The sequence below is a fragment of the Podarcis vaucheri genome (genome assembly GCF_965113315.1).
Source record: "Podarcis vaucheri genome assembly, chromosome: 5".
NCBI lineage: Eukaryota > Metazoa > Chordata > Lepidosauria > Squamata > Lacertidae > Podarcis > Podarcis vaucheri.
The window spans coordinates 80,313,769-80,338,516 of NC_138763.1; the positions used below are offsets into that span (position 1 = coordinate 80,313,769).

Sequence of the window (24,748 nt, forward strand, 5' to 3'; positions counted from 1 at the left end):
TAAGATTTTGGAACGCAGAAATAAAGAAAATAATCAAACCATCAATTCTAGCTCACGCGGGGGACACACATACACCTAAATTATATAATTTGGTATTTGAACGATTGGTATTAGTACTTGTATTATAATTTGGCATTGTTACAATGAAGCTATTATTAGAATGTAATTGAAAATTAATAAAAAAAAATAAAAAATGTGCTTCAAAGAAACACGTGGAGCCTGCGCTTGTAAAAATAAATAAACAAACAATCATTTTTGCTTGCATAGTGGCGCATCTATTGGGGAGGGGACTGTGCTTTTTTCCTTCTGGGGGTACTCAAGGGCATGACCGAAACCAATTTTCTTTTTCTTTTTTAGAAACACTAGTTCAAAACGTGGCACTTACTGTAACAACTTCACGGTGAGTATTTAACAGCACCCCCCCCCCCAAAAAAAGGCAGGAAACAACCGCGAGGAACTGAAGCGCACCGACTTTTCCGTAGTCTCGGGAGAAGAGGTAGGAAAAACGGGGGAAACGCGTGGAGGCGGCAAAAAAGGAGTCCTTCTATTTATCCCTCGGAAGCGTGGAAGCGGCCAGTTCACACGTTCCTCCGCTCCCGCGGGCGGGCGGGCGGGCGCGTGCGCAGGCCGACGCGGGCTCCCCCTCCTCGCTCCAGCACCGCCCCGCGCGCGGACAGCGAATTCCCGCCGCCAGGCCCCGCCCCCGCCGCGTTTACCTCAGCGCGGGCGACGGAGGAGGAGGAGGAGGAGGAGGCGGGCCTCTTGTTCTCCTCAGCGAGCATCCCTCGGCGAGCGGCGGGCTCGCGCGCCTCACGTGACACAACAGGTATCTCCCTCTCTGTTTCTGCTCTCTCCCCCCCCCCTTCTCCGTTCGGAGGGGAAGGGGAATTAAACGAGGTCTGTCCCCTTCTCTGGCGTGGGGGGGTGGATGGAGAAGGAGGAACCAGGGGTTTCTATGGTAACGGAGCGACACCCCCTCCCCTCCCGCGCGCGCACACACACCGCTTCCTCCTCCTCCTCTTCAGGCCTCGGCCGGTCGCCAGGGGGATCATAAGGCAACGGCAGAATGCAGGGGGGGGGGGAGAGCAGCAGAGATCCGTGGGGAGGGGGAAGAGAAATAAAGGGGGTGAGGGGAGCTGAGGGGATTGGATGAATGGGAGAGAGGGGGTGAATGGGGAGGGGGCTGGATGAGGATGAATGGGGAAGAGGGATGGGATGATCTTCCCTTTCACAGCTGCTTAATCAGCAAAAATTGGGAGGGGGGTCTCTAAGCAAAGGTCTTCTTGATGGTTCCCTAACATTTACTTGGAGGCATCTTTCCATTGTAGTGATAATTGGGAGAGGAAGGCCCAGTTGCCTTGGCAGAGGTGCCCTTCAGTTTGACCCGACTTGGAAGCGGAAGAGGGAAATCAATCAAACCGCTGTTTTAATTGTGTCATTGAGGGCTGGGGTTCTGTGGGTGCAGCTTAGGGTTGCTGGGCTGCCTCCATGCAGGCCGAACCGGTTGGTGGTACGTATTTTGGAGTAGGGAGGCAATGTTGATGATGATGGACTTTGGTAGACGTGGTCCAGCCAGGCATGAAAACCTAAATCTCTGCTTTAAAAGGTACATAAATTTTCAGCTAACGTAACCTGGCTGCCACTTGTGTATCTGGCTGAATGATTCAGGACCTTGCGTTTCATCTCCGCTTCATCAGGTATCTCTGTGAACTCGCCAGCACATTACAAAGAAGAAAAGTGATAAATGCGAAAAAGGGAGGGTGTATAACTAAACATGTTAAATGGGAAAGCAACAGTTAATTTATTAGGTGGTTTTTCAAGAATCCCCACAAATCTAAAAGAAAATATACACATTATTTGTCTGTGCGTATCGGAAAGACAGTCCCATGTCTAATATATTCTTAATAAAAGACTAAAGTATGATTTTCAGTATATATTTGCCAAATCTGTTCTAGAAATATACATGGGAATATTACTTGGTATAGACTTGTGTGACTTCACATAAATTGATATCAGAAACAGTTTAATTATTAAAAGCTCTTTGTCTTATTTATTACATTTGTATCCCACCTTTGCCTTTGTTCAGATACCAAATACAGTACTAGCACATGAATGTTCAGTTTTTCTGGAGAGCTGGGGGTGGTGTGGAAGAGAAGGGGAAGTTATGCCACTTGAGCAAAAGTCCATTTATGCAATATTGGATGTCACCTATCAATATTTCCCTTTACACAGTGCCCACACACAAGTTGGCATTTTTGTTGAACCAATTAGCACAGCCTCAGTATCTCTTCTGGAGAGTCCAGATTCTGAACAGGTTGCTGCTCCTTAGCCTCAAATAGAGGGATTTACTTCCATCAAACTTTATTTGCCATTTTGTTGTACATTTTCCTATTCAGGAAAGTCCTTTTGGAACTCTTCCTCATTTGCTTGGGTTCTTACCATCCTCAATAATTTAGGTATCCCATGAAATGTCTGCTCCCTGATTTCAGAGTCTTTATGACTAGTTAAAAAGCATCATTCCTATAAAGATTACACTTGCTCTGGAGGCTAGGAGCCGAACCAATGGCTTCAAGTTATGAGAAAGAAGATTCCTATTAAACATCAGGAGGAACTTTCTGACAGTAAGAGCTGTTTGACAGTGGAACGATTTTCCTTGGAAGGTGGTGAACTCATCTTCTTTGGAGGTTTTTAAGTAGAACTTTGATGGTCATGTCATTTATGGTTTAGTTGAGATTCCTGCTTTGCAGGGGGTTGGACTAGATGACCCTCAGGGTCCCTTCCAGTTCTACAGTTCTGTGATTCTATGATCCAGAAGCACCCCAATGTTTAGTTCCCTTAGTTATGAAAGCTGCCCCTTTATTCCTACCCCCTGCCTCCAGTTCTTTAACCAGTTATTGAGCTATAAGAGGACCTGGCCTCATGACTGAAAAATTAGTGAATGGATTCCCAAGAGCTTGGAAGAAGTTACAAAATACAGACATGTATGCCTATAAGTAACACTTAAAAACAAATAAATCTGCACTCATTCAAAGCTTAACTTTGGTCACACAAAACCAGGCTGAATGAGTAAGTTGTAGTGGTCCTAGATACCCCATAAAATTAAGCACATTGTGGTCTTTGTTCCGCGTTGGAGTGTGCCTTTGGGGATGAGGTCAAGCTGTTGGAAGGTTGCAGCACCTTCTGTGGCTGTAGAGACCGATGTGGGTATTTGTTCAAGCTTTGGTAAAATGGAGGTATGATTTGCTTGGACCATGATTAGTGGGGTGGGGGGGGAGCCAGAATCTGAAACTTGTTTGGCACTTAACTTTGGTCCAAGGGAACTGTAACTGTCCAAGTTCTGGTTGTCATCAGGAACTGCATTTAGTTTGGTTTTCTTCTCCTTTGGTGCATAAGAGATTATCGGGGAGCTTATGAGCCTGAGACTTGTTTGTGTAGCATGGAAACATGGCTTTTTTTTACATCTGAATCAAACCATTACCTTAAACTAAGGCAACAGAAGCTCCGCAACCCTTTTCTGCACCCTAGCCATACAGATGTATTTGAAAGAAATATCACTTGTTTTCTTTGAGCTTACAGTGGTACCTCGGGTTAAGTACTTAATTCGTTCCGGAGGTCCATACTCAACCTGAAACTGTTCTTAACCTGAAGCACCACTTTAGCTAATGGGGCCTCCTGCTGCTGCCGCGCCGCCAGAGCACAATTTCTGTTCTCATCCTGAAGCAAAGTTCTTAACCTGAAGCACTATTTCTGGGTTAGCGGAGTGTGTAACCTGAAGCATATGTAACCTGAAGCGGATGTAACCCGAGGCACCACTGTATTTCCAAAAACTTAGGATAGCAGTATTGGGAAGGTTCCTTGTGATATTTGATACCACCTCTGTGGCCTTTTGTGTTAAAATATCTCTTCCTCGTCTCAGTTCTAAAAAGATTAAGCTCACTTTTTTCAATCTGATTTAGGTCTCTGTTTAAGAGGTATACCAGGTTGCTAGCAAATTCTCCAGTTTTTCCTCTGACTCTCGATCCATATTTTATGAGACAGGTATTGGGGACTCTGGCACTGCCTGTTTTGGTAAAATTTTGGAGACCCACAGAACAACACACAAGATTCTTTCATAGGATTTATAGTTATAAATGGCTTATTCTGCGATATTAAAACATACCTTGGGTCTATGTCACTCTGAATCCCTTCATTTATTTTATTTTATTTGGTTTAATAATAAGTACTACCAGCAGATCTATCTGTTTTAGGGGGGGGCTCAATGATAAGAAATTGTGATTTGGAGTTAAGGTGGAGTAACACAGCTGGTTCAACTCTTGCCTGTGCTGATCTTGATCTTCACCTTGTGATGAAGCTCTGTGTGGAATAACGTGAATGAATTCATTATCCATTTTATACCTATTTGCTGTATGATTCATAGGGCAGCTCCATGTATGATGGTCTGGTCCATAGATTTTCATCATACCAGAAGTTAATATTCACCATGAGTCCAATTTTAGTGAATTTAACCTTAGTTCAATTTTAGTGAAGCCTATTGAGGTGTGTTATGACTGTTCATGAAAATGCGAATATTCATGTTTTCCAGAGGCATTAACTGTCAGCAGAAATATGTGGGCTTGTACATTTTGAAACCTGTTTCAGGGAATTTGTTGACCTATGACATACGTAGTTCCATTGTTCCACCTGAGTTCAAAAAGAAGCAGATCATTCCTAAGATTATACCTGGTACCAGAATTAGTTTGCTGCAAACTTCTCCTTAGGGGGGAATTGACTGAGAACAAGAGGTTAGAGGTAAGTTAGACATTGACAGGATCATTTGTGCCGTCAGATGGTGTCTTTAGCAGGGGTTATCTAGGTTATTGCTGTATTTAGTTGTTTTAAGGAGTATTATAAATAAACATAAGAAGATGCACTGATACTTTAAAGCCCTTCAGCTGTTTATTGTCCCACTTTAGTTTATTATATCCCAGCATAAATACAAATCACTTTTCTTTTGCAATCCAATTCTCTTTTCACACAAACATACCGTACATTTTTTTAAACCTATGATAAACCCCATGTTTAATTAACATTTGTTTCCAGATGGAAATTTATGTTTAATTTTTGGGTTGAAGTGGAGTAACACAACTGGTTCAACTATTGCCTGTGCTGATCTTGAGCAAACTTCCATTCCTGGCCTGTTTGGGAGCAACAAACCAGAATTCTGCATTCAGACCCCATGCTTTCTGGTTTCTTTTACCCACATGTGAAGAGAGGACACAAGCTTGAGCAAATGGGATGCAAACCCCAGCATGCTATGTATTCACATTGTGGTTTAAGTAAATGAGAATAAACTAGGAATTTCTGGCTTTTTCTTATGGGATAATGCTATGTGTCTCAGATAGTTGAGTATTGTTGCTGAGAGCAGTGTGATCATTTACAGCGGTACCTTGGGTTAATAACTTAATTCGTTTTGGAGGTCTGTTCTTAACCTGAAACTGTTCTTAACCTGAGGTACCACTTTAGCTAATGGGGCCTCCCACTACCGCTGCTCGATTTCTGTTCTCATCCTGAAGCAAAGTTCTTAACCTGAGGTACTATTTCTGGGTTAGCTGAGTGTAACCTGAAGTGTCTGTAACCTGAAGCGCATGTAACCCGAGGTACCACTGTATATGTCTGTTCAGAGTTCAGTGGGTTTACTCCTAAGAAAGTGGATCCATAATTGCAGCCCAAGTTTCTGCTGTAGAATAAACACCAGGGAAAAATAGGCTAGATTTACTGTGGAAAATTTGAGGATTAAACAGATTTGACTCTCATTTTACATTCTGACCTACTGTTTCATATCTCCATTAATTGAAGATGTGTAGATAGGGACATGGGTGGCGTTGTGGTTTAAACCACAGAGCCTCGGACTTGCTGATCAGAAGATTGGCGGTTCGAATCCCCGCGACGGGGTGAGCTCCCATTGCTCAGTTCCAGCTCCTGCCAACCTAGCAGTTCGAAAGCACGTCAAAGTGCAAGTAGATAAATAGGTACCGCTCCGGCGGGAAGGTAAATGGCGTTTCCGTGCACTGCTCTGGTTCACCAGAAGTGGCTTAGTCATGCTGGCCACATGACCTGGAAGCTGTACACCTGCTCCCTCGGCCAATAAAGCGAGATGAGCGCCGCAACCCCAGAGTCGGTCACGACTGGACCTCATGGTCAGGGGTCCCTTTACCTTTACCTTCATAGATATTGATTAATAATGTTGAATGAAAAATATTATAATACTGAACTTTGTGAGAGTAAGCAAATCTGTCTGACCATGTGGATAATCCATCCATGAGATGGATTATTGTCCAAGACCCCATATAGGGCCCTTAAGTGGGTTCCCTATTGGTAGGAGAAAATAACAGAGGCCAACCAGATAATATTGAGAAGCAAAGCAGCTAGTAAGCCTGATCTTTATTACAGTGGTGCCCCGCAAGACGAACGCCTCGCAAGACAAAAAACTCGCTAGACGAAAGGTTTTTTCATTCGCGATTTGCCTCGCAAGACGAATTCCCCTATGGGCTTGCTTCGCAAGACGAAAACGTCTTGCGACTTTGTTAAACCGTTTAAACCGTGCTTCGCAAGAAGAAAAATTCGTTAGACGGCAAAAATTGCGGAACGAATTAATTTCGTCTTGCGGGGCACCACTGTATACTGTTGCAACAGGGTCCTCACTTACCATGTGCAGGAGGGAGGAGGAACCCAGAACAATGGTGAGCAAGACCTTATATAGACTTTTGAAATTGCCCACCCTGTAGCTCAAGACCACCCTCAAAACATCATACATACATCACAAAAGGGGGTGGTCTACAGCAGAAATACATCACAGAAGGCAGTCTACAACAGAATTCTGTTTGCCAGGATATCTGTTAAAGGTCACTGATTGCTTTACCTGGGCAGCCTGGCCATTTTTTTTGTGATAGTAAATGCTTTAATTCCTGAAACCAGGTGATAGGCTCACCCTTTTCATACACAAATACGCCCATAAGACAGGTAAGCAAGATACAATGGAGAGGCTTCCCCATTTCTTTTCTCCTTGCAGAGAAATATTTGAGGTCAATTTGGGAGAGTCAAAATGGTTTGGGAGAGTCAAAATGGCTTCAGGATCTCTCTCCTGTACTATTTCAGACACATGGTTTATATACTTATGTATGTGTTTGCCTTGTACATTTATGAATGTTTATTTTATATTTCGGATCTTAGAATTCTTGTAACAAGTCACTGACATTACTTTGTAGTCTCAAGGGATTTTTTTATTTTTAAGTTGACTGATAACCACAGAAAGATGGTTTTGTTTTCCCTTTTGGGGGAAACTTTTAATTTTACAGTTACACTGTAAATAAGATTTTAACTATTTTTCAAAAATTACATTTATCCACAAAGTTAATTCCTAATGTTTTTGTTGTTCTTGTCCTGTTTGATATTATGTATTTAAAACACCCCAGAAACAAGTAGGGAAATTAATTCATCATGTGAAATAGTCTTTGGCTATAAAGATTTTTTTAAAAATGCTATGGGTTGGATACTAATGAGTGGAAGGAAGTTTCCTCCCTTCTTCTCCACCCCCATCCCTCCTGAAAACTTGGATATACTGTACAGTTGTCAGGTACGTTTTGGAATTTTTTTTTCATATGTGGTAGACATGTAGAAAGGGGTAAGAATATTGGGAAATGATCTATAATGAGTTGAAAAAATTGTTTAAATTTACCTTCCCCAAAAAAGTCCTTTTGTTGGGAGTAACCCAGACAGAAATTCCCAGGTGCCAGAAAAAATTATGTATGTATGCAACAGCAGTGGCCTGTTGTCTCTTAGCCCCAAAATGGAAAGTGAGCGAGGTCCCTTGTAGAAAGGATTGTCCACTTAAGATGTTGCAATATGCAGACCTTGCAGGTTTAACACACAGAATAAGAGAGCAGGAAGAACATATTTAGAGAAGAGTGGAAAATATTTATTGAATATATGGAAAATAATTGTACACAGCTGAAAACGCTGGCAGCATTAAGATAAATTCAACAGAGTACAGTGGTACCTTGGGTTACATACGCTTCATGTTACAGGCTCGGCTAACACAGAAATAGTGCTTCAGGTTAAGAACTTTGCTTCAGGATGAGAACAGAAATCGTGCTCCGGCGGCGCAGCAGCAGCGGTAGGCCCCATTAGCTAAAGTGGTGCTTCAGGTTAAGAACAGTTTCAGGTTAAGAACAGACCTCTGGAACGAATTAAGTACTTAACCCGAGGTACCACTGTATACAATATTTGATTGATGTAAAAGTGGAAAACTGATTTGAATGGTTATAGTAAAAGTATGATATGTCATATGAATCATAGAAGGAGAAGAAGGGACGTCACTGGATATTTTAAAGTTTGTAAAATGTTTGAAATTATATATGTAAAGATTAAAACTACCCGCAGGTTGTAAGGACAGGAATAGATTTGTGGGTTAGACAGGGAAATAAGACCAAGGTAGCTAAAGAAAATGCATGTTACAATCAGCAGACTGAAAAACAGAAACAGAAAGGAAGAATATGTGATAGCTAAGGAAGTTTGAAGATAAAGGGCAGAGCAAATGGGAAGGAGGGACTATTAAGATGAGCAGGTAAGAACAGAGTTTTCATATTTATGAATTAAGAGACTAAATCTTTCAACCATGGAGTGATCCTAATATCTCAGGAGGTTTTCATTACTGTTTTTCATTATGGTTGATGTAGTCGTTATTGCTGTTGTTCTGTTTTCTTTTTCCATATGTATTCTCAAAAATGGCAAAGTGACATTTTTAAAGGACGGATTGAAAAAAGAGCATCTAAATGAGACAGTATAGCAATGCCTTTTCTTGATTAGCTTAGTTTTCCAACCTGAAACATCCTTTTTGGGGGGCACGATGTGGTGCGTGAGTAAACTCCAATGCATATCCTTAGTGAAAGTATGTGTGATCAGATTGGTGTTCTGCTGTATGGCATTTGGCAAAAAATAAATAAATCCTGTACAAGGTTATAAAAATGAAGAATTACTGTGACGTTCTGGTCATTAGTCAGAAGTGGCTTGCTTGCTGGATTGGAGCTGTTTTGGTTGCTTGCTTCCTGAAAGGTGGGTCACTGTTGCTTATCAGTTGGGAGAGAGGTGGTGTTGTAGAGAGGGTGGTGCACTGCAAAGGGCACCAGATTGTTTTTTTTTTTAAAAAAGTAATATTTATCAAAGGGCACCAGATTGACTTCACTGTAACATCTGTATTGCCCCAGTCTCCCCATTTCCTTGCCCCCTCCTTCTCTCTTAGCAACAGCAGCTCACCTGCCCATTGCTATTGTCAAGATGTTTTAAATACTGACTTCATATCTGCTGCCCAGGAATACAGATAATTCTATAAACTGCGCATCAGAATGAAGTAATTTCTTTAGCATTCCTGACGTCAGGAGTTCTTTTCTTTCACAGGATCTATTTCTCATTTAGCTGAAAATTACCTTGATAGAATATGCAACATGCGTAAAAGTGATCATTGTGGGATGTATATAGAAAAAATCTGTTGGTGAGGAACAATAAACTATCAGCCCAAATAATCACAGTGATAGCATCACTGTACATGGATAGATAGTGATGTAAGAGTGTGTTATTGTAATAATTATTGGGGATCAACTAGGGATTAAGCAGAAGCAATGACAACGCTGTCTTCTTGAAACACTAATGTTACTGAATTAGATTTCAAGTGTAGCTTCCGGCCCTGCAGGAAGCTGTGTGCTAATAATTCTTGTTAAAATCAATGGCTTTCACCGTTAAGTATTTCTTAGGAATTGGATTTCTGTCATCCAGGACAAGATTCTGTTTCTAAGTAGATGCTCTATTAAAAAGGAAAGCCTTTAATTGCAAGATACCCATTAAGTGTTGGCTGCTTTTCTAATTCCTTTTTACCATTTTCTCTCAATAGAAAATCATCTACGAAATACACAAAAATGAGTCATTTGCGGCTGATTGCTGCTACCCTGAAACATCGTGGCATTTGTTCGTTGATGAAGAAAAATGTAAACAAAAAAGAATTTCTGCCAAGTCGGAGTTATGTTTCACCGGGAGCCACAGAACCATTCTTGAGTGGAAGTAATTCAAATTACGTTGAGGAAATGTATTATGCTTGGCTTGACAATCCAAAAAGTGTGCATAAGGTAATGCTATATATGTGTATATATATAATTTACTAGGACATTTCCACAGCTAGAAATCTGAAGTTTGATACATATTGTGACTTGAGCCTAGCTTCCCTGAGCAAAATTCCCTTTCCTGTTTTAGACCTCTGTGCATTCCTTGTCTACTCAGAAGTAAAGCCCACCATGCTCTCTTTTATATTTAGAATTAAAGCATTTATTTTATATTGGTGAGCATATGTGAATTTGCCTGAATTAAATTGGGTTCTTGCAACCATTCATTCCAAGTAGTCACATAGGCAGCTTTTGAAAGGACTCAAAAGTAGTGCTCACAAAAAAATATTATTCTCCTTACAAGAGCAAATGGAGGGGGAAAGTGCATGGTAGGCCCAGGACTGCAATATCTCAAGGATCTCCCCATATAAACTGCCCCAGACCCTGCAGTCATCATCTGTGTGCCACAAGTGGGGCGTTTGTGGAATGCCCTCACCTGGCGCCTTCATTGTATCTCTTTAGGTGCCAGATGAAAATGTTTCTCTTCAGCCAGGCGTTCAGCTCTGGCTTTTAAAATTTGTTTGTGGGAGGGGGGTCTTGTTTTGTTTTTGTTTTATTATGTATTTTGTATTCTCATTTTGTATTTTTCTGATGTGAACAATATTCTGTTGTGGATATTCATAATATCATCTTTATTAATATTATTTAACAACAGCAGCAGCAGTAGCAACAACTGGTGATAGGCGGGAGTTCATCATGCAGACCGGATAGGACACTTGAGCACCCTCAGAACTGTCTTTTCAGTTCAGTGCCCTGGCAGGCAGGCAGGAAGCCATCATGGAATGGGTTCATTTCTGCCGCCATTTCCCACCATTTCCCTCTCCGCCATGGGGCGTTATGGGAGGCCATACCATAGCACAGGTGCCGGTACTGTATACTCTTGAGTACCCCTTGAAAAAAAGCACAAGTGTCACCTTACCTTTGTATTCCTGCCAGCATTTTAGATGACCTTTTGGTTAGAACTGCTTCTTATCCTGCTTGTTGTTACTTTAATAAAAATAGTGTGTTAAAAATATGTGAGTAGTTTTATTCAAGGTTTTGAACATCTCCTTGGAATCTTTTGAGGAAGGGCAGCTCAGAAATATTTTAAGTAAATATACTGATACAGATGTTTGTGTCACTCCTGCCTGCAAGCCAGACTGTGCAATAGTCCCTCCTGTGTCACTATTGCAGAAGATAGTGGGTTGGTTTTTTTAAAAAGTTACTGCTAACTATTGTGATAATTTGTGGTGTTTGATTCTCTCTCTCTGTCTCTGCATATGTGTGTTTCTATGCTTGCGTGAATAGATGTGTTTTAAAGCTGTGGCTTGCTTTTGGATATCGTCCTAGGTGTTTTGTAACTGGTGATTAACAGGACAAAAATAAATGGCTTGGGCTAATAAAGCTAAGGGATGAACGTCAGTGGAGATAAATGGATATAAAAAGCATGGTATAGAGCTAAACTGAAAACACTTCATTAAAAGTTGTCAGAAGCAAGGCTTGTAATCACTTGGAGCTTTAAGGTTGAGTAACTTTCTGTCACCTGGCCCAGGTTACTGGATTTATTAAAAGTATCAATAAAGCTTGGGACGCAGGTGGCACTGTGGTCTAAACCACAGAGCCTAGGGCTTGCCGATCAGAAGGTCAGCGGTTCGAATCCCTGCGACGGGGTGAGCTCCTGTTGTTCGGTCCCTGCTCCTGCCAACCTAGCAATTCGAAAGCACATCAAAGTGCAAGTAGATAAATAGGTACCGCTCCAGTGGGAAGGTAAACGGCGTTTCTGTGTGCTGCTCTGGTTCACCAGAAGCAGCTTAGTCATGCTGGCCACATGACCCGGAAGCTGTCTGTGGACAAATGCCGGCTCCCTTGGCCTATAGAGTGAGATGAGCGCCGCAACCCCAGAGTCGTCTGTGACTGGACCTAATGGTCAGGGGTACCTTTACCTTTACCTTTATCAATAAAGCTGGTTAGAGGAACTTTGTATATTGAAGCCAGGTAAGAGTAAACCCATGTAATGAAGAGCCTGGCAGTCCTAAGGCTCGTTTAAAAGGAATAGGTCAAAGCATCACACAAATACAGCTGAATCAGTTAGCAAATGATTTGTCAAACATGATTTTTGACTGTATTTTTCCCCCCACCAGCATTTGCATGCTAGCATGTAACTGCATTTTCTCTTACAGTCCAAAGCTATAGCTCCAGCCTGTGAAAACATACATGGAAGTCAGTCCTGTTGAGTTCAGAGAAACGCACGTTCAAGCCTGATGCCTGACAATTCAAAAACAATCCTGCTCCACAATATGCTCATTTGAATGGTGCACCTACACCTAATAAATGCAGTGTTCGCATACCCAGCCCATAGAGTCCTAGTTGCACACATAAGTGTAACACTCCAGTTTAAACAAAGTGACAAGTGTGTGGAACCCTGCACAATTTTGTCCAATTATGTCCCTCATGTTTGAGCTAGACCTCACTTTATTTAGATGATTTGTATTCTACTCTCTGTATGTCTTCCAGTAATGTAAACTTTGATTGTATTTTTTTTTTAATTAAAGCTTACGTTGGCCATATAAGAGAGAGAGAGAGAGTGTGTGTGTGTGTATGTGTGTGTATATATATGTTTTGATGGCAGACAACAATAAAACAATTACAAACAAGGTTGCCACTTTTGCAGCAGTAGATCGAAAAATTCACTGCGATTTTCTAAAATTCTATACCCTGAAGTGCAAAGACTATCCGTATAGTATTTTGATGTTAATCTCAGTTTGTTTTTGGTAATTTTTATTGTTATATATTAGTGCTAGGTTTTCTCCTTGCTTCCCTAGCAGGAGTTTAGATCTACCAATTTGGTACTGTAGGTACTTTTACTGTTCCTGTGTTTCATAATGGCCATTGGGCAACAGGCAAATAAAATCTCTCACACCTACTAAGAGGACTGCAGTCCTAAGCACTTTACCAGGAAATAGGTGCCCGTGGGAGTAACATCTGAGTAAACAGATTGTGGATTGGGCTGTAACCTGGAAAGCATTTTCTGGAACTACCTTTTCCCCAACTGATCTTTTGGGTTAGCTTTTCTTACAGTGCTCTTTGCTCTTTCCTCTCTTGTCCCTACTAATCCTTTGCTCCACTAGTGCAAAGTAGCATCTGAAATGACTCTAGGAATGAAATGATACAAGCCCCGAGAAAGGTGTCATTATTTCTGCTCATAGAATGGTGTCAGGGCCATAGATCATAAAGAAGAGACTTGACAAGGCTCAGCTATTGCTATCACAAGATTAATTGAAAAAAACTGCTTGGTTGTCTATTGAATACACAACAGTTGCCATGTTTTCCTGTATGCAACCAGTCTACCATGAGAGCGTAATGACTTCCTTGATACTGTTTGCTTGGAGATGAGTGCTGGTTTTTGTGTGTAAAAAAATAATAATCAAATTATTATACCTAACACTCAACGGTAATAATGGTTAAAAGCCATACAGCTAACATTTGAGTGTTTTGGGCATCACCACTGGGCAGTAAGAAAAAATAACTGAAATACACGAAAGCAGCTTTTCAGGGGAGCCATTCTTAACACTGGATTTTATAAACAGTTGTATTCTGGCTCTAGGCTTCAGTCCTAATCCCAATCTGCACTGTTGGAGGGGTTGATGATTCAGCAGATGTCCTTGTTTGATGGCCTGTAGCGGTGGTGGTGTTCCACTGCTAGAGACCGCTGCTGTAGCCGCAGGAAGTACAGTGGAGGAAGCACTATGCCCAGCAGTGTTCTACAGCCCATAGAGGGCCTAAATATGGGGTGTTAGTGTTTTGGAAAAAGCCAGAGCTGAGCCAGACATGGATCTACTGGATCTTAAACTGGGCCAGCACCTGGAAAGGGGGCTTTGCTGTGCCAGCCTAAAATTGGTATGTACAGTGAAAAAAATAATCTGCCCACCCCCCACCCTTCCTGGCCAGCTTTCTCACTTAAAATGAATGGATGATGTGACCTTCATATGCTGTTTCTTCTTGCTCACTTTAATAATAATAATAATAATAATAATAATAATAATAATAATAATAATAATAAATCCCGCCCATCTGGTTGGGTTTCCTCACTCTGGGCAGCTTACAACATATGAAACACAACAAAACATCAAACATTAAAAAACAAGATATCCTATACAAGCAACAAACCAACCAATTAATCAATAAAAACCAATAACAGTAATAGCAAATAGTTTACAGTTATACCCAGATTAAAGTAACCACCAACCCCAACTAAACATTTAACCAATACCAACCTGACAAAAATGAAACAGAGGAGCCAAAATTAGAACCTTTTAAAACATTTTAGCCAGTTTCTCCAACCCTAGGAGTTGAGCCAGTAATGTCCCTCCAGCCTCCCAGGATCCTCTTTTAGCTGTTCAAGGTGAGTCTGATCCCCTCCCTCTAGGTCAGGTAGAAATGGGCCTGGCAGCAGGGAGCAGGTCTTTCTTCCAGCACTCAGGCAGCAGCACTTTAAAGCATGTTGCCCAAATGTTGAGGGCATTTACAAAATATAGGACAATACAGGTGAGTAGATTGTGTTCCTTATGGTCCATGATTTTGGGAGCTTTCTGACAGCACAGTCCCCCCCCCCCAAATTATTAGTATACTGACTAGTTTAAATCAGTAGTTGTTAGCCCCAGGTCTAAAAAAGGGATCTTGTAAGCCATCTTGCTACCTAAGACTTACCTTTGATCTATTTTTGTCTTATCACTGAGACCTGCAACAAAATGTTGCAGTGTATCACTAATCCCTAAGAAGCATGCTCTTGCAGGGCTCCAGGCAGCTACAAAGAGGAGCCCCGTAGTACAGTGGTACCTCAGGTTACATACACTTCAGGTTACAGACTCCGCTAACCCAGAAATAGTGCTTCAGGTTAAGAACTTTGCTTCAGGATGAGAACAGAGATAGTGCTCCGGTGAGCGCAGTGGCAGCAGGAGGCCCCATTAGCTAAAGTGGTGCTTCAGGTTAAGAACAGTTTCAGGTTAAGAACGGACCTCTGGAACGAATTAAGTACTTAACCTGAGGTACCACTGTACTTTGAGTGGGGATGGTAGTGGAATATTGGTTTAAGAGCTAGATAGTAGAGAGGGATAGCAAAAAGAATTAGGGACAAGGAAATGAAGGGATTGAATTTATCACCTGTATTGTTTTCTTATCAAACTTCTTAGGGCTATAATAGCTTTCTATTTCCTGTTTCCCCCGCTTCTTCCTCTCTCTTCCCCCCCCCACCCTGTCTAGTCATGGGATTTATTTTTCCGAAATGCTACTGCTGGGGCCCTTCCTGGACAAGCCATTCAAAGTCCTTTACCGGACCTTTCAGGAAGCAAAACATCCCTTGTCCAAAGCCATGGACTGACAAAGTCACCTGCGAAAGCTGAGAAACTGGTCGAGGATCATCTGGCTGTGCAGTCATTGATCAGAGCGTATCAGGTCAGTGTACAGAAATTCACCTGCAGCAGCTGAGGCTGTTTGCTTATAACAGTGTTTTGTAAACAATATGCAGCTAAAGAGCCGCTTCTTCATAGGTGTTTAAGGGCATTTCCACACAACGCTTTATTCTGGACTCAGAGCTGTTCGTGCATTCAATATTTTGCATCATCCACATCCTCCCCCAAATGAAACATTTTTGGTTTGTGAATCCCCCTAAATTTCTATTCTTATAGATTCCTTGTCAATGCTAATCTAAAAAGCAACCAGAATATTGTCAGACAAGTGATTTGCACGGGACCCCCTGACTAATTTTTTTAAAAAGAAAAAATAATTGAACTGTTTTCGTGGCTGTTGTGTATTGCTCTCTGAATGATAAATTAGCATGCTGCAATAACTCCCGCTAACTTTGCTTTATACACACATACTGTCAATGTGTGTATTAATTGGAGGTTTTTGATATGCAGAAGGCCTTTTTGTTACAAAATACAGCCAAAACAAATGTCTTGCATTCTGTCATAGGAGAATTGCCATTTATTAAAAAGATGAATTAGCAGAAGATCATTGAAATGTACTATATGCAGAATTATTGTTTCTTCTGTCTTTATTTTTTCCCCCTTGGACTTTGCAATTAGTCAAGACAAAAGCCGATTAAAAAAAATAAAAGGTCTGTGGAAAATATTTGTGGGAGATCTTTACTGCATGCTTACTTTATGCTGTCTGTTTCTGCCCAGTACTGAGAATTAAGGACTGTATTTGCCTAAATTGTTGTGCAACGATCCCTACTAGTAATAATAATAATATAATAATAATTTATTATTTATACCCCGCCCATCTGGCTGGGCTTCCCCGGCCACTCTGGGCGGCTTCCAAAAGAATATTAAAATACTATAATACATCAAACATTAAAAGCTTCCCGAAACAGGGCTGCCTTCAAATGTCTTCTAAAAGCTTGGTAGTTATTGTTCTCTTTGACATCTGATGGGAGGGTGTTCCACAGGGAAGGCGCCACTACCGAGAAGGCCCTCTGCCTGGTTCCCTGTAACTTGGCTTCTCGCAGTGAGGGAACCGCCAGAAGGCCCTCGGTGCTGGACCTCAGTGTCTGGGTAGAACGATGGGGGTGGAGACGCTCCTGCAGCAGGACTCCCCCACCCTATCCCACAAACCTGTTCTTGAGAATTCAGAGAATTTCCAGAACAGTGCATGGCTGGGGGGGGGGGATAGAGGGGATATAGTTCTGTTGGACAAGCAGAAATGCTTGCACTGGTGGATTTATCCCCTTAGTGCTACTCTTAGTGCAACTCTGAATTTTTAAAAATAAATGTTTGCTACAATTGGCCTTAAGTAAGAAGAACCCTGCTGAATGGGATCAAAGGTCCACTTAATGCCATGTGCCATGGGAGCCAACTCCTAGGGGTCAAGGTCCCTTCAGCCTCCCCAATAAAATATTTGAGTGAACATTGCCATTCAAAGGTGTATGTGCACTGCATCCTGTGATCATGTGATAAAGTCCTTCAGGGCTGCTAGCAAGCTTGCTTAGGTTTGTTGAGGTGACTTGGTGAGACGTGTGTGTGTGTGTGTGTGTGTATTCTTCAGCTTCTCATTACTTGTATGCAATGACAGAGAGATCACCTGGAACCCTTTACATCTTTTGAGTCAAGCACTCATTTTTTCCCCCAAAACATTTTTTCACTAAAAAAAGGGGAAATTGACATTCAAGCCACTTATATACTGAACCAGCTAAGAGAAATGCACATGCAGGGAGACTTCTTTGTATGGTAGGCTGGTTAGGTATATGCATCATCTGCTGGATCAGGAACCACAGGCATAAATCTGATGTGCATCTAAGTGTGGGTGCCATCTATTCATGCTACACTGCTTTTCAGTTGGATGAGCACCCAATCCCCATCTGCCAGTTCTGGCCACACTTCTTTAAAATAACAGCTAGATTTGGATTGGTATATCATGATTATTTTTTATCAAGCTGTATAAAGGTGTGTGGCAGGGGGAGTATTGCATTTGACCAGTAAGGTGGGATGAATTTTTTTTACTTACTGTTACGTTTTCCCTACTGAAGAACTTGCATTTTTAGAAATGAATACAATACCAGTAAAATAAATAAAAGTTGCAAATAATTGTTCAGATGATGATCCCTACGAAGCACATATATTTATGTGCATAGTTCTTTGGCAAAGGTTTTTCTGTTTTATGATTAATTTTAATTCATTTTATACTTTTTGTATATACAGCGTAGAGACTACCATAATTAAGCCGTATATTCAGCAATTAAGCAGCAGTTAAGCAGGCAGATTTGCTGCAAGAAGATGCGGTGACAGGCACTAGCTTGAATGGCTTTAAAAGAGCACGCAAGACATGAATAGAGAATAAGTCCAACAGTTATAACAGCCATGATGGCTACAGACAATCCTCTCTGTATGCCTCTGAATACCATTTGCAGGGGCGGAACAACAGGGAGGAGCTGTTGCCTTCAGGCCCTGGTTGTGGGATTTGGACAAGAATATGGTTGACTTCTGTATGAAACAGCATGTGGCGAGGGTGCCAACTTGAATAAAATATTGGGGGGAGAAAGGTAAAGGCAAAGATACCCCTGACATTTAGGTCCAGTTGCTCGCTCATCTCGCTCTATAGGTCGAGGGAGCCGGCGTTTGTCCGCAGACAGCTTCCGGATCATGTGGCCAGCATGACTAAGCCGCTTCTGGAGAACCAGAGCAGCACACAGAAACACTGTTTACCTTCCTGCCAGAGTGGTACCTATTTATCTACTTGCACTTTGACGTGTTTTTGAACTGCTAGGTTGGCAGGAGAAGGGACTGAAAAGCGAGAGCTCACCCCGTCGCGGGGATTCGAACTGCCGACCTTCTGATCGGCAAGGCCTAGGCTCTGTGGTTTATACCACAGTGCCACCCGCGTTTAGACCGGAATTACCTGAGTGTAATTGTTTTAGAATCTCAAACAATCCTGAACTTCTAATGCCACTGTAGACATGCTGTCCACAGTTTGAGCATTCTTTAAGGCATGTTATGACCTATGTTTTTTTAAGCAGGGTGATGAGGGGATGGTAACTTTCTTCTAGGAAAATCATATGCATTGAATGTATATTCATTTAGCATACAGGCAACAACCGTTTTACGCTTGTTCAATATGTGCCGTAACCCGGAACTGGCTAGAAAATGATTCTATGGATGAGCTGTGGGAGGGCACAAAAATTGGTGAGCTCCCTCTTTTGAGTCACCTTATTACTACAATGTTTTCTTCTTTCCCTTTTCTACCACCTTTCTTACCCACTTCAACCTATGCAGATCCGTGGACACCATGTGGCTCAGTTGGATCCCTTAGGAATCTTGGATGCCGACTTGGATTCATTCATCCCCTCAGATTTAATCACTACTATAGATAAACTAGGTGAGAATTTTAAGTCCTTGGCAGTAAATTAATATCCACGGTGAGGAACATGTCTCATGATTTAAGTGCTACAGGCAGTCAGGTGAGCACTTCAAAACTGAATAGTTGCTCCTGTTTGTAGCGGAGCAAGCAACTCATCTTTAATGAGGGAGTCCTCTAACTTTATGTATTAATTTATGTTAAATTGTTACATATATGAGGAAGATGTGAAAATGGCATTTTCATTCTCATTATAAAAGCACAAGTGGCCGACATAGTTTTAAAAATGATTATTTGCAAGAACTTGGCATGCATTTTAAGAGAAGTTGCAAAACAAATGCCTGGCTCCTAAATGCTGATAGGTTAATAAAAATGGGCATGAAAATAAGGATGAAACACAGGAAAAGAGTAGGCAAAGGAACAACAAGGTGCATGTGTGTTCATGCCAAGGCTATTTGACTTCATTGGTTCATCTCCTGTTAACTTGCATGTTTAAGATACCTTGAAAAATTTTGCCCTCAAAGTTTCTGATACTTTCAGGTATGTACCAAATTGCATTATTTGTATCTAAGGCCACCAAGTTAATGAGGTATATGTGGCTCTGTAGAGTCAATGTTTGAGTTTTGAACTTTTGTTGCTGCCTTCTCACTAATAATGTATATACCATAGGGTTTTATGGCTTATATGAATCTGACTTGGACAAAGTGTTCCAGTTGCCCACAACCACCTTCATTGGAGGAAATGAGACCATGCTTTCCTTACGAGAGATCATCAAACGGTTGGAGGTAAGTACAATGACATCCTGTATCATTGGTTCCTCCTAAAGGGAGTTCAGTTGTCCAGTTATCAATCTTCATTCCCTGGAGTTGTATAAAATACAGTTTATAAAATAAACTGCTGGAAAAGCCCTCACAGGAATTCACAGCAATACGGCAGTTTTAAAATGCACCAGCAAATCAATGCAGTTTTAAAATGCACCAGCAAATCAAACAGAAATAGTAAGCACTCATAAATTTAAAGTCGGAGAAGCACAGCACACACATACACAGAGTAAAGGCTTCGGGATCAGAGTTGAAATTAGGAACAATTAGGAGGTCTTTGGAGAAAAGTAAAGAGGGAATTAAAGGTGGAATTAAAGTAAAGGTAAGGTGAAAGCAAAGGAGGGATTACAGGCTTCCCTTTCTCAGAAGTCCTCTTCCAAGTTAGCTCCACGTGGCTGCTTCTCACTGCAGGAACACTGAAGAGAGAGTATCCTGACTCGCGAGGGGCGAAGGAAGGAAGAATGAGGCCGGGGAGAGGCTGGCACTGCAGCATAAAGGCTGCTGGACACGCCCCCCATGGCACCTGGTTGGGCGGCCACCGGGGGGGCGTGAGCGCCAGCCAGGTGAGCTGGAGGCAGGGGGCAACGCCCCCTGCTAGGAGCGGTGTTCGGGCTCCTGCCCACAACCACTCCCCTCTCTTTCAGGGAGGAGAGTCTTTGTCCAGTTATCAATCTTCATTCCCTGGAGTTGTATAAAATACAGCATGCTGGGAAAAAAGATTAACATTATTTAATCTTCCAAATGCTTCAGATGAACATTGCAAGGGAAAAGTTGTATGTGGAGTGCCCTGTTACGGTGTAAGAAGTGCTTCCAACTAGAAATAAAAATTAATGAAATGCCAACAGAATCTGAAGATGTCATGCAGCAGGTGGTATCATTTAAGTATAGACTTGAAGACTTGCCTAAATTTGAGGAGGTATTAGTAACCAGGTGAGTGGCTCTGGTCTGATCATTTCTTGGACCAGTTGCTAATGTAGGCTTTCACCTTGGGGGCGGGGAGGACTTTTAAGACGTGGCATTGGCCACAGTTGAGTTGTTGCTCCTTATTGAATTGTGGAATGCAGAAGAGATGGATCTGTTTGGCCCAGTTTTGTTAACAGGTTCTTAATCCGGTTTTCCAAGTAAGAGTGCCTTGCGCCATTTCTGTTCTGAGGGACTTTAGTAAAAGGTAGCTAGGATTAAACCTGGAGCCTCATAGCCAAAGTATATGGTCCATTATGGTTCCTTTGTGTAGTGCATATACGTGTGTTCCTTATGTAAATTCTGTTATTTTGGGGGGATGCCTAGAAGCATTTAATTGATTTCTACCAGGAAGGCTTGTGAAAACATAATAGTTTCCAAATGCTGACTGGTTTAGGTATCTAAAGTAGGTCATGGGCTTGTGCATTCCTGCATCTGTTCTAGCCCTTAGGAGGAGCTAGTTCCTTGGGTGGAAAGAAAAGTACCTTTTAAGCATAGTTTATACTCTGTCTTTGCCACCTTTTAAACATTTCCATGCTTTTAATATATCATTTTACCATTCAGAACACATATTGTCAACACATTGGGCTGGAATTTATGTTTATTAATGATGTGGAACAGTGTGATTGGATCCGGCAGAAGTTTGAGACTCCAGGTGTCATGAAATTCAGCAATGATGAAAAACGGACGTTGTTGGCTAGATTGGTGCGGTCAACAAGGTATGTTGGGAAGGAGTGATATTGTCTTTTTTAAAAAACAAAAAAACAAAAAACTTTTTATTCAAAATTAAAGCAAAACATATTATCCAGAAACACCCATCCTCACCCCCCCAACTTCCCAGTTCCAGTCTTTGATTTCTCTAAAAATGCCGTTTTCTGCATGTTACACAGTTGTATAGATCCTCAAACTATTTAGCTGATTATTATCAATAAAACGTTTGTGCCTTAAAACAGTGGTGCAGCCCCTCTTGAAGAGGCCTTCCCTAGTCCCAGAGGTTTTAGAAAACTACTTCTCTGGATGAAGCAGGTTATGCAGACCTGTTTCAGTTTCAGGCCCCATTTTAGCATTAAAACAGCCTTGACCACCCTGACTGATGGCCTTTATTGAGAAAGTGACAGGGGAGTGCAACCCGGTTGGTTCTCCTTGATTTCTTAGTGGCCTTTGAAGCCATTGACCCTGATGTTCTTCTGGAACTACTCAGGGGGCTAGACGCTGCAGGCACTACGTTATAGTACTATTGCTTCTCCCTTTAGGGTCACTACCAGAGAACTTCTAGGATGCTTTGCCCTAATAGTTATTGGGCTATGGGGTCCCATGGAGATCTGTTATTTGCTGGCTTGGGCTGTGGGGAGCTGTAGTCTAAAACATTTGAATGGCAGTGGGGAAGGATGTTTTAGTTGCATTTATTATTATTATTATTATTATTATTATTATTATTATTATTATTATTAATAATAATTAACATGAAAGCAAGGAGCTGATAAAAAATATGGACATGTTCTATTGGCATGCATCAGTTCATGAACATAACCATTAAGACTGGTTCTGCTCTAGAGCATTTGGGTAGATATTTTACTTTGTTACTCGGATATAACATTTGCCTTCTATGGCAATGTTTATATAGTGAGACAACAGTATATAATTCCTGCCCAAGTTTAATTAAAAGAGAAATGAATTTGAACCAGATGCTTTTTAATAAGCAGGTTACCATGGTGTTTGAATGACAGGCTGTTAACAGTCTGCCACACAGAATGTTTTCTCATTTATCTTCCTGATATGTGCATCCCCCCCTCCTCTTCCTCCACAACATACATATTGTGTCCTGCTGTACATATTGTGTACTGGTTAACTAGAACAATCTGTATAAAAAACTAGGGAGGAGCCTGATATAACCTGTTCATGCAGAAAAAATGCTAGGAAGAGGAATGAAGCTCACTGTCTGCCTGTCTTGTTCAGAATAAGGACTAGAAAGGACTGCCTTTAAACTCTGCAATTTCTAGAGATGCTAGCTATAGCATGGCCACACTCCCAATAATGATAGACAGCTTGTGACAAAAATCTAAATAAAAAATTCTGTAACAGATATTTTTTAATGTTTTGCATTCAAATCACGCAAGCTGTGTGTCCTGCATAAAATCACTTAGCTTGCATATTCTGAACTGAATATTTGGGAGTTTTGCCATTTGCAAAAAGAAGGGGTTAGACAGGAAAGGAGAATTGGGTCAACAGGAATGTTGTGCTAAGGGAGATAATGAAAGGCTAGGAGTATCCCTACTTGTTTCTCAAGGAACTCTGGGAATTGTAAAGGGGGCTACATATTTCTAGATACGCAGGGATTCTCTCAACCCAGAATTTGCAGTTTCAGACCCTGGTATAAGAAAAATCCTGTTTAGCTTTTTGCTGATGTCAGTGCTGAGTTTTCCCTTAAAGGTAAAGTTAAAGGTGCCCCTGACCGTTAGGTCCAGTCGCGGACGTCTCTGGGGTTGCGATGCTCATCCTGCTCTATAGGCCCAGGGAGTTTGTCCGCAGACAGCTTCTGGGTCATGTGGCCAGCATGACTAAGCCGCTTCTGGCAAACCAGAGCAGCACACGGAAACACTGTTTACCTTCCTGCCAGAGCGGTACCTATTTATCTACATGCACTTTGACATGCTTTCGAACTGCTAGGTGGGCAGTAGCTGGGACCAAACAACGGGCGCTCACCCCATCATGGGGATTCGAACTGCCGACCTTCTGATCGGCAAGCCCTAGGCTCTGTGGTTTAACCCACAGCACCACCCGCATTCCCTGCTTTTTCCCTTAACCATGGCTAAATGGTTTTGTGAATGAGATTTCCTACAGGGAGGGTGCTCTGGAGGGGATAATTTACTGCCTTTCATAACTGTTTAGTGGGGAGCCAGTTTTAAGTGTGCTCACTGAGTTGATCCTTTGCACTATCTGGGACCTACACATATACCAATTTCCTCACCTGATCACTGAATCTCATGTCAATAAAAGAGAGACTTTGGTTTTATTTTATTTTTTTAAAAAAATATTTTTTATTATTTTTCAACACAAATGTACAATCTTATCAAAATTTCACAAATTTAACTCTGTTTGGACTTCCTTCAGCTTCTCTGACAATCATCCATTTTCCCCTCTCAATTACGCATTTCTTCTGTTTTTATTGCCATTAGTCTTCTCTCCCCCTATCTATTTCTTTTTAACAATATATCTCAACTTTCACAGTGCTTCTTGAAACCCCGCTAGCGTTGTTTAGACATCACATATTCTTTTCAGATATTCAACAAATTTTCCCCAGTCCTCGTTGAACTTTTGGTCTCGAAGATATCTAATTTCCCCAGTTAGTTTATCCAGTTCTGCATAGTCTGTTAATTTCATTCTCCATTCTTCTATCGTTGGTATTTCCTCTTGTTTCCATTTCAAGACTTTGGTTTTATAACTCAGTAACTTGTGCGTGCTGCTTCCTCGCATAATCAGGAACCTAGGTTCAAAAAATAGTGATGAGCACTTTGACTCAGTTGCTGGGTGCCAAATTGAAGAGCTGGAAGTAATACAAGCAGATACTGCAACTTTGGATAATAAAATGCAGCTTAAAGGAAACCAAAAAGCTGTCATTCTATCTCACTTTCAAGTTCAGCAGGAATGATGGTTCTCAACTGGAGTTGTCACTGTTTAACTTGAGACTGTTCCCATGCGGAAAGATTCTCTGTTGGTGTAAATCATAACTCCTTGGTTTTACTTGGTCTCTGCCAGATTATGCTGTCTGAGGGACTCTGGCCTAAGGTTTTGATAGCTTCATGTTAAGTATCTGTAAAGTCAAAAGAATAAGGTATTTTAATTAATCACTTCCAATTTGTACCTTAAGATTTTATCGGTTTTATAAATAGACAACTTCTAAGTATGCTTACTGGGAACAGACAGCATAATCCTAACTCTGTCTATTTGGAA

At 41.5% G+C, this 24,748-nt stretch overlaps 1 protein-coding gene across 2 annotated transcripts in view; it reads left to right on the plus strand.

Moving 5' to 3' along the window:
- Nucleotides 1-696: 696 nt before the first annotated feature.
- The window catches only part of OGDHL (oxoglutarate dehydrogenase L), a 65,771-nt gene continuing 41,719 nt past the window's right edge, over nucleotides 697-24,748 (plus strand). Inside the window, exons 1-6 of one of the 2 annotated variants that reach the window (XM_082222347.1) lie at nucleotides 697-826; nucleotides 9,923-10,154; nucleotides 15,426-15,617; nucleotides 18,935-19,037; nucleotides 19,686-19,801; nucleotides 21,362-21,516. In XM_082222347.1, the coding sequence (XP_082078473.1) occupies nucleotides 9,948-10,154; nucleotides 15,426-15,617; nucleotides 18,935-19,037; nucleotides 19,686-19,801; nucleotides 21,362-21,516 (773 nt within the window). In that variant the 5' untranslated portion in view covers nucleotides 697-826; nucleotides 9,923-9,947. Of the gene's footprint in view, nucleotides 827-8,476; nucleotides 8,603-9,922; nucleotides 10,155-15,425; nucleotides 15,618-18,934; nucleotides 19,038-19,685; nucleotides 19,802-21,361; nucleotides 21,517-24,748 lie in introns of those variants that run through there. The other variant, XM_082222346.1, reaches the window with a different exon arrangement.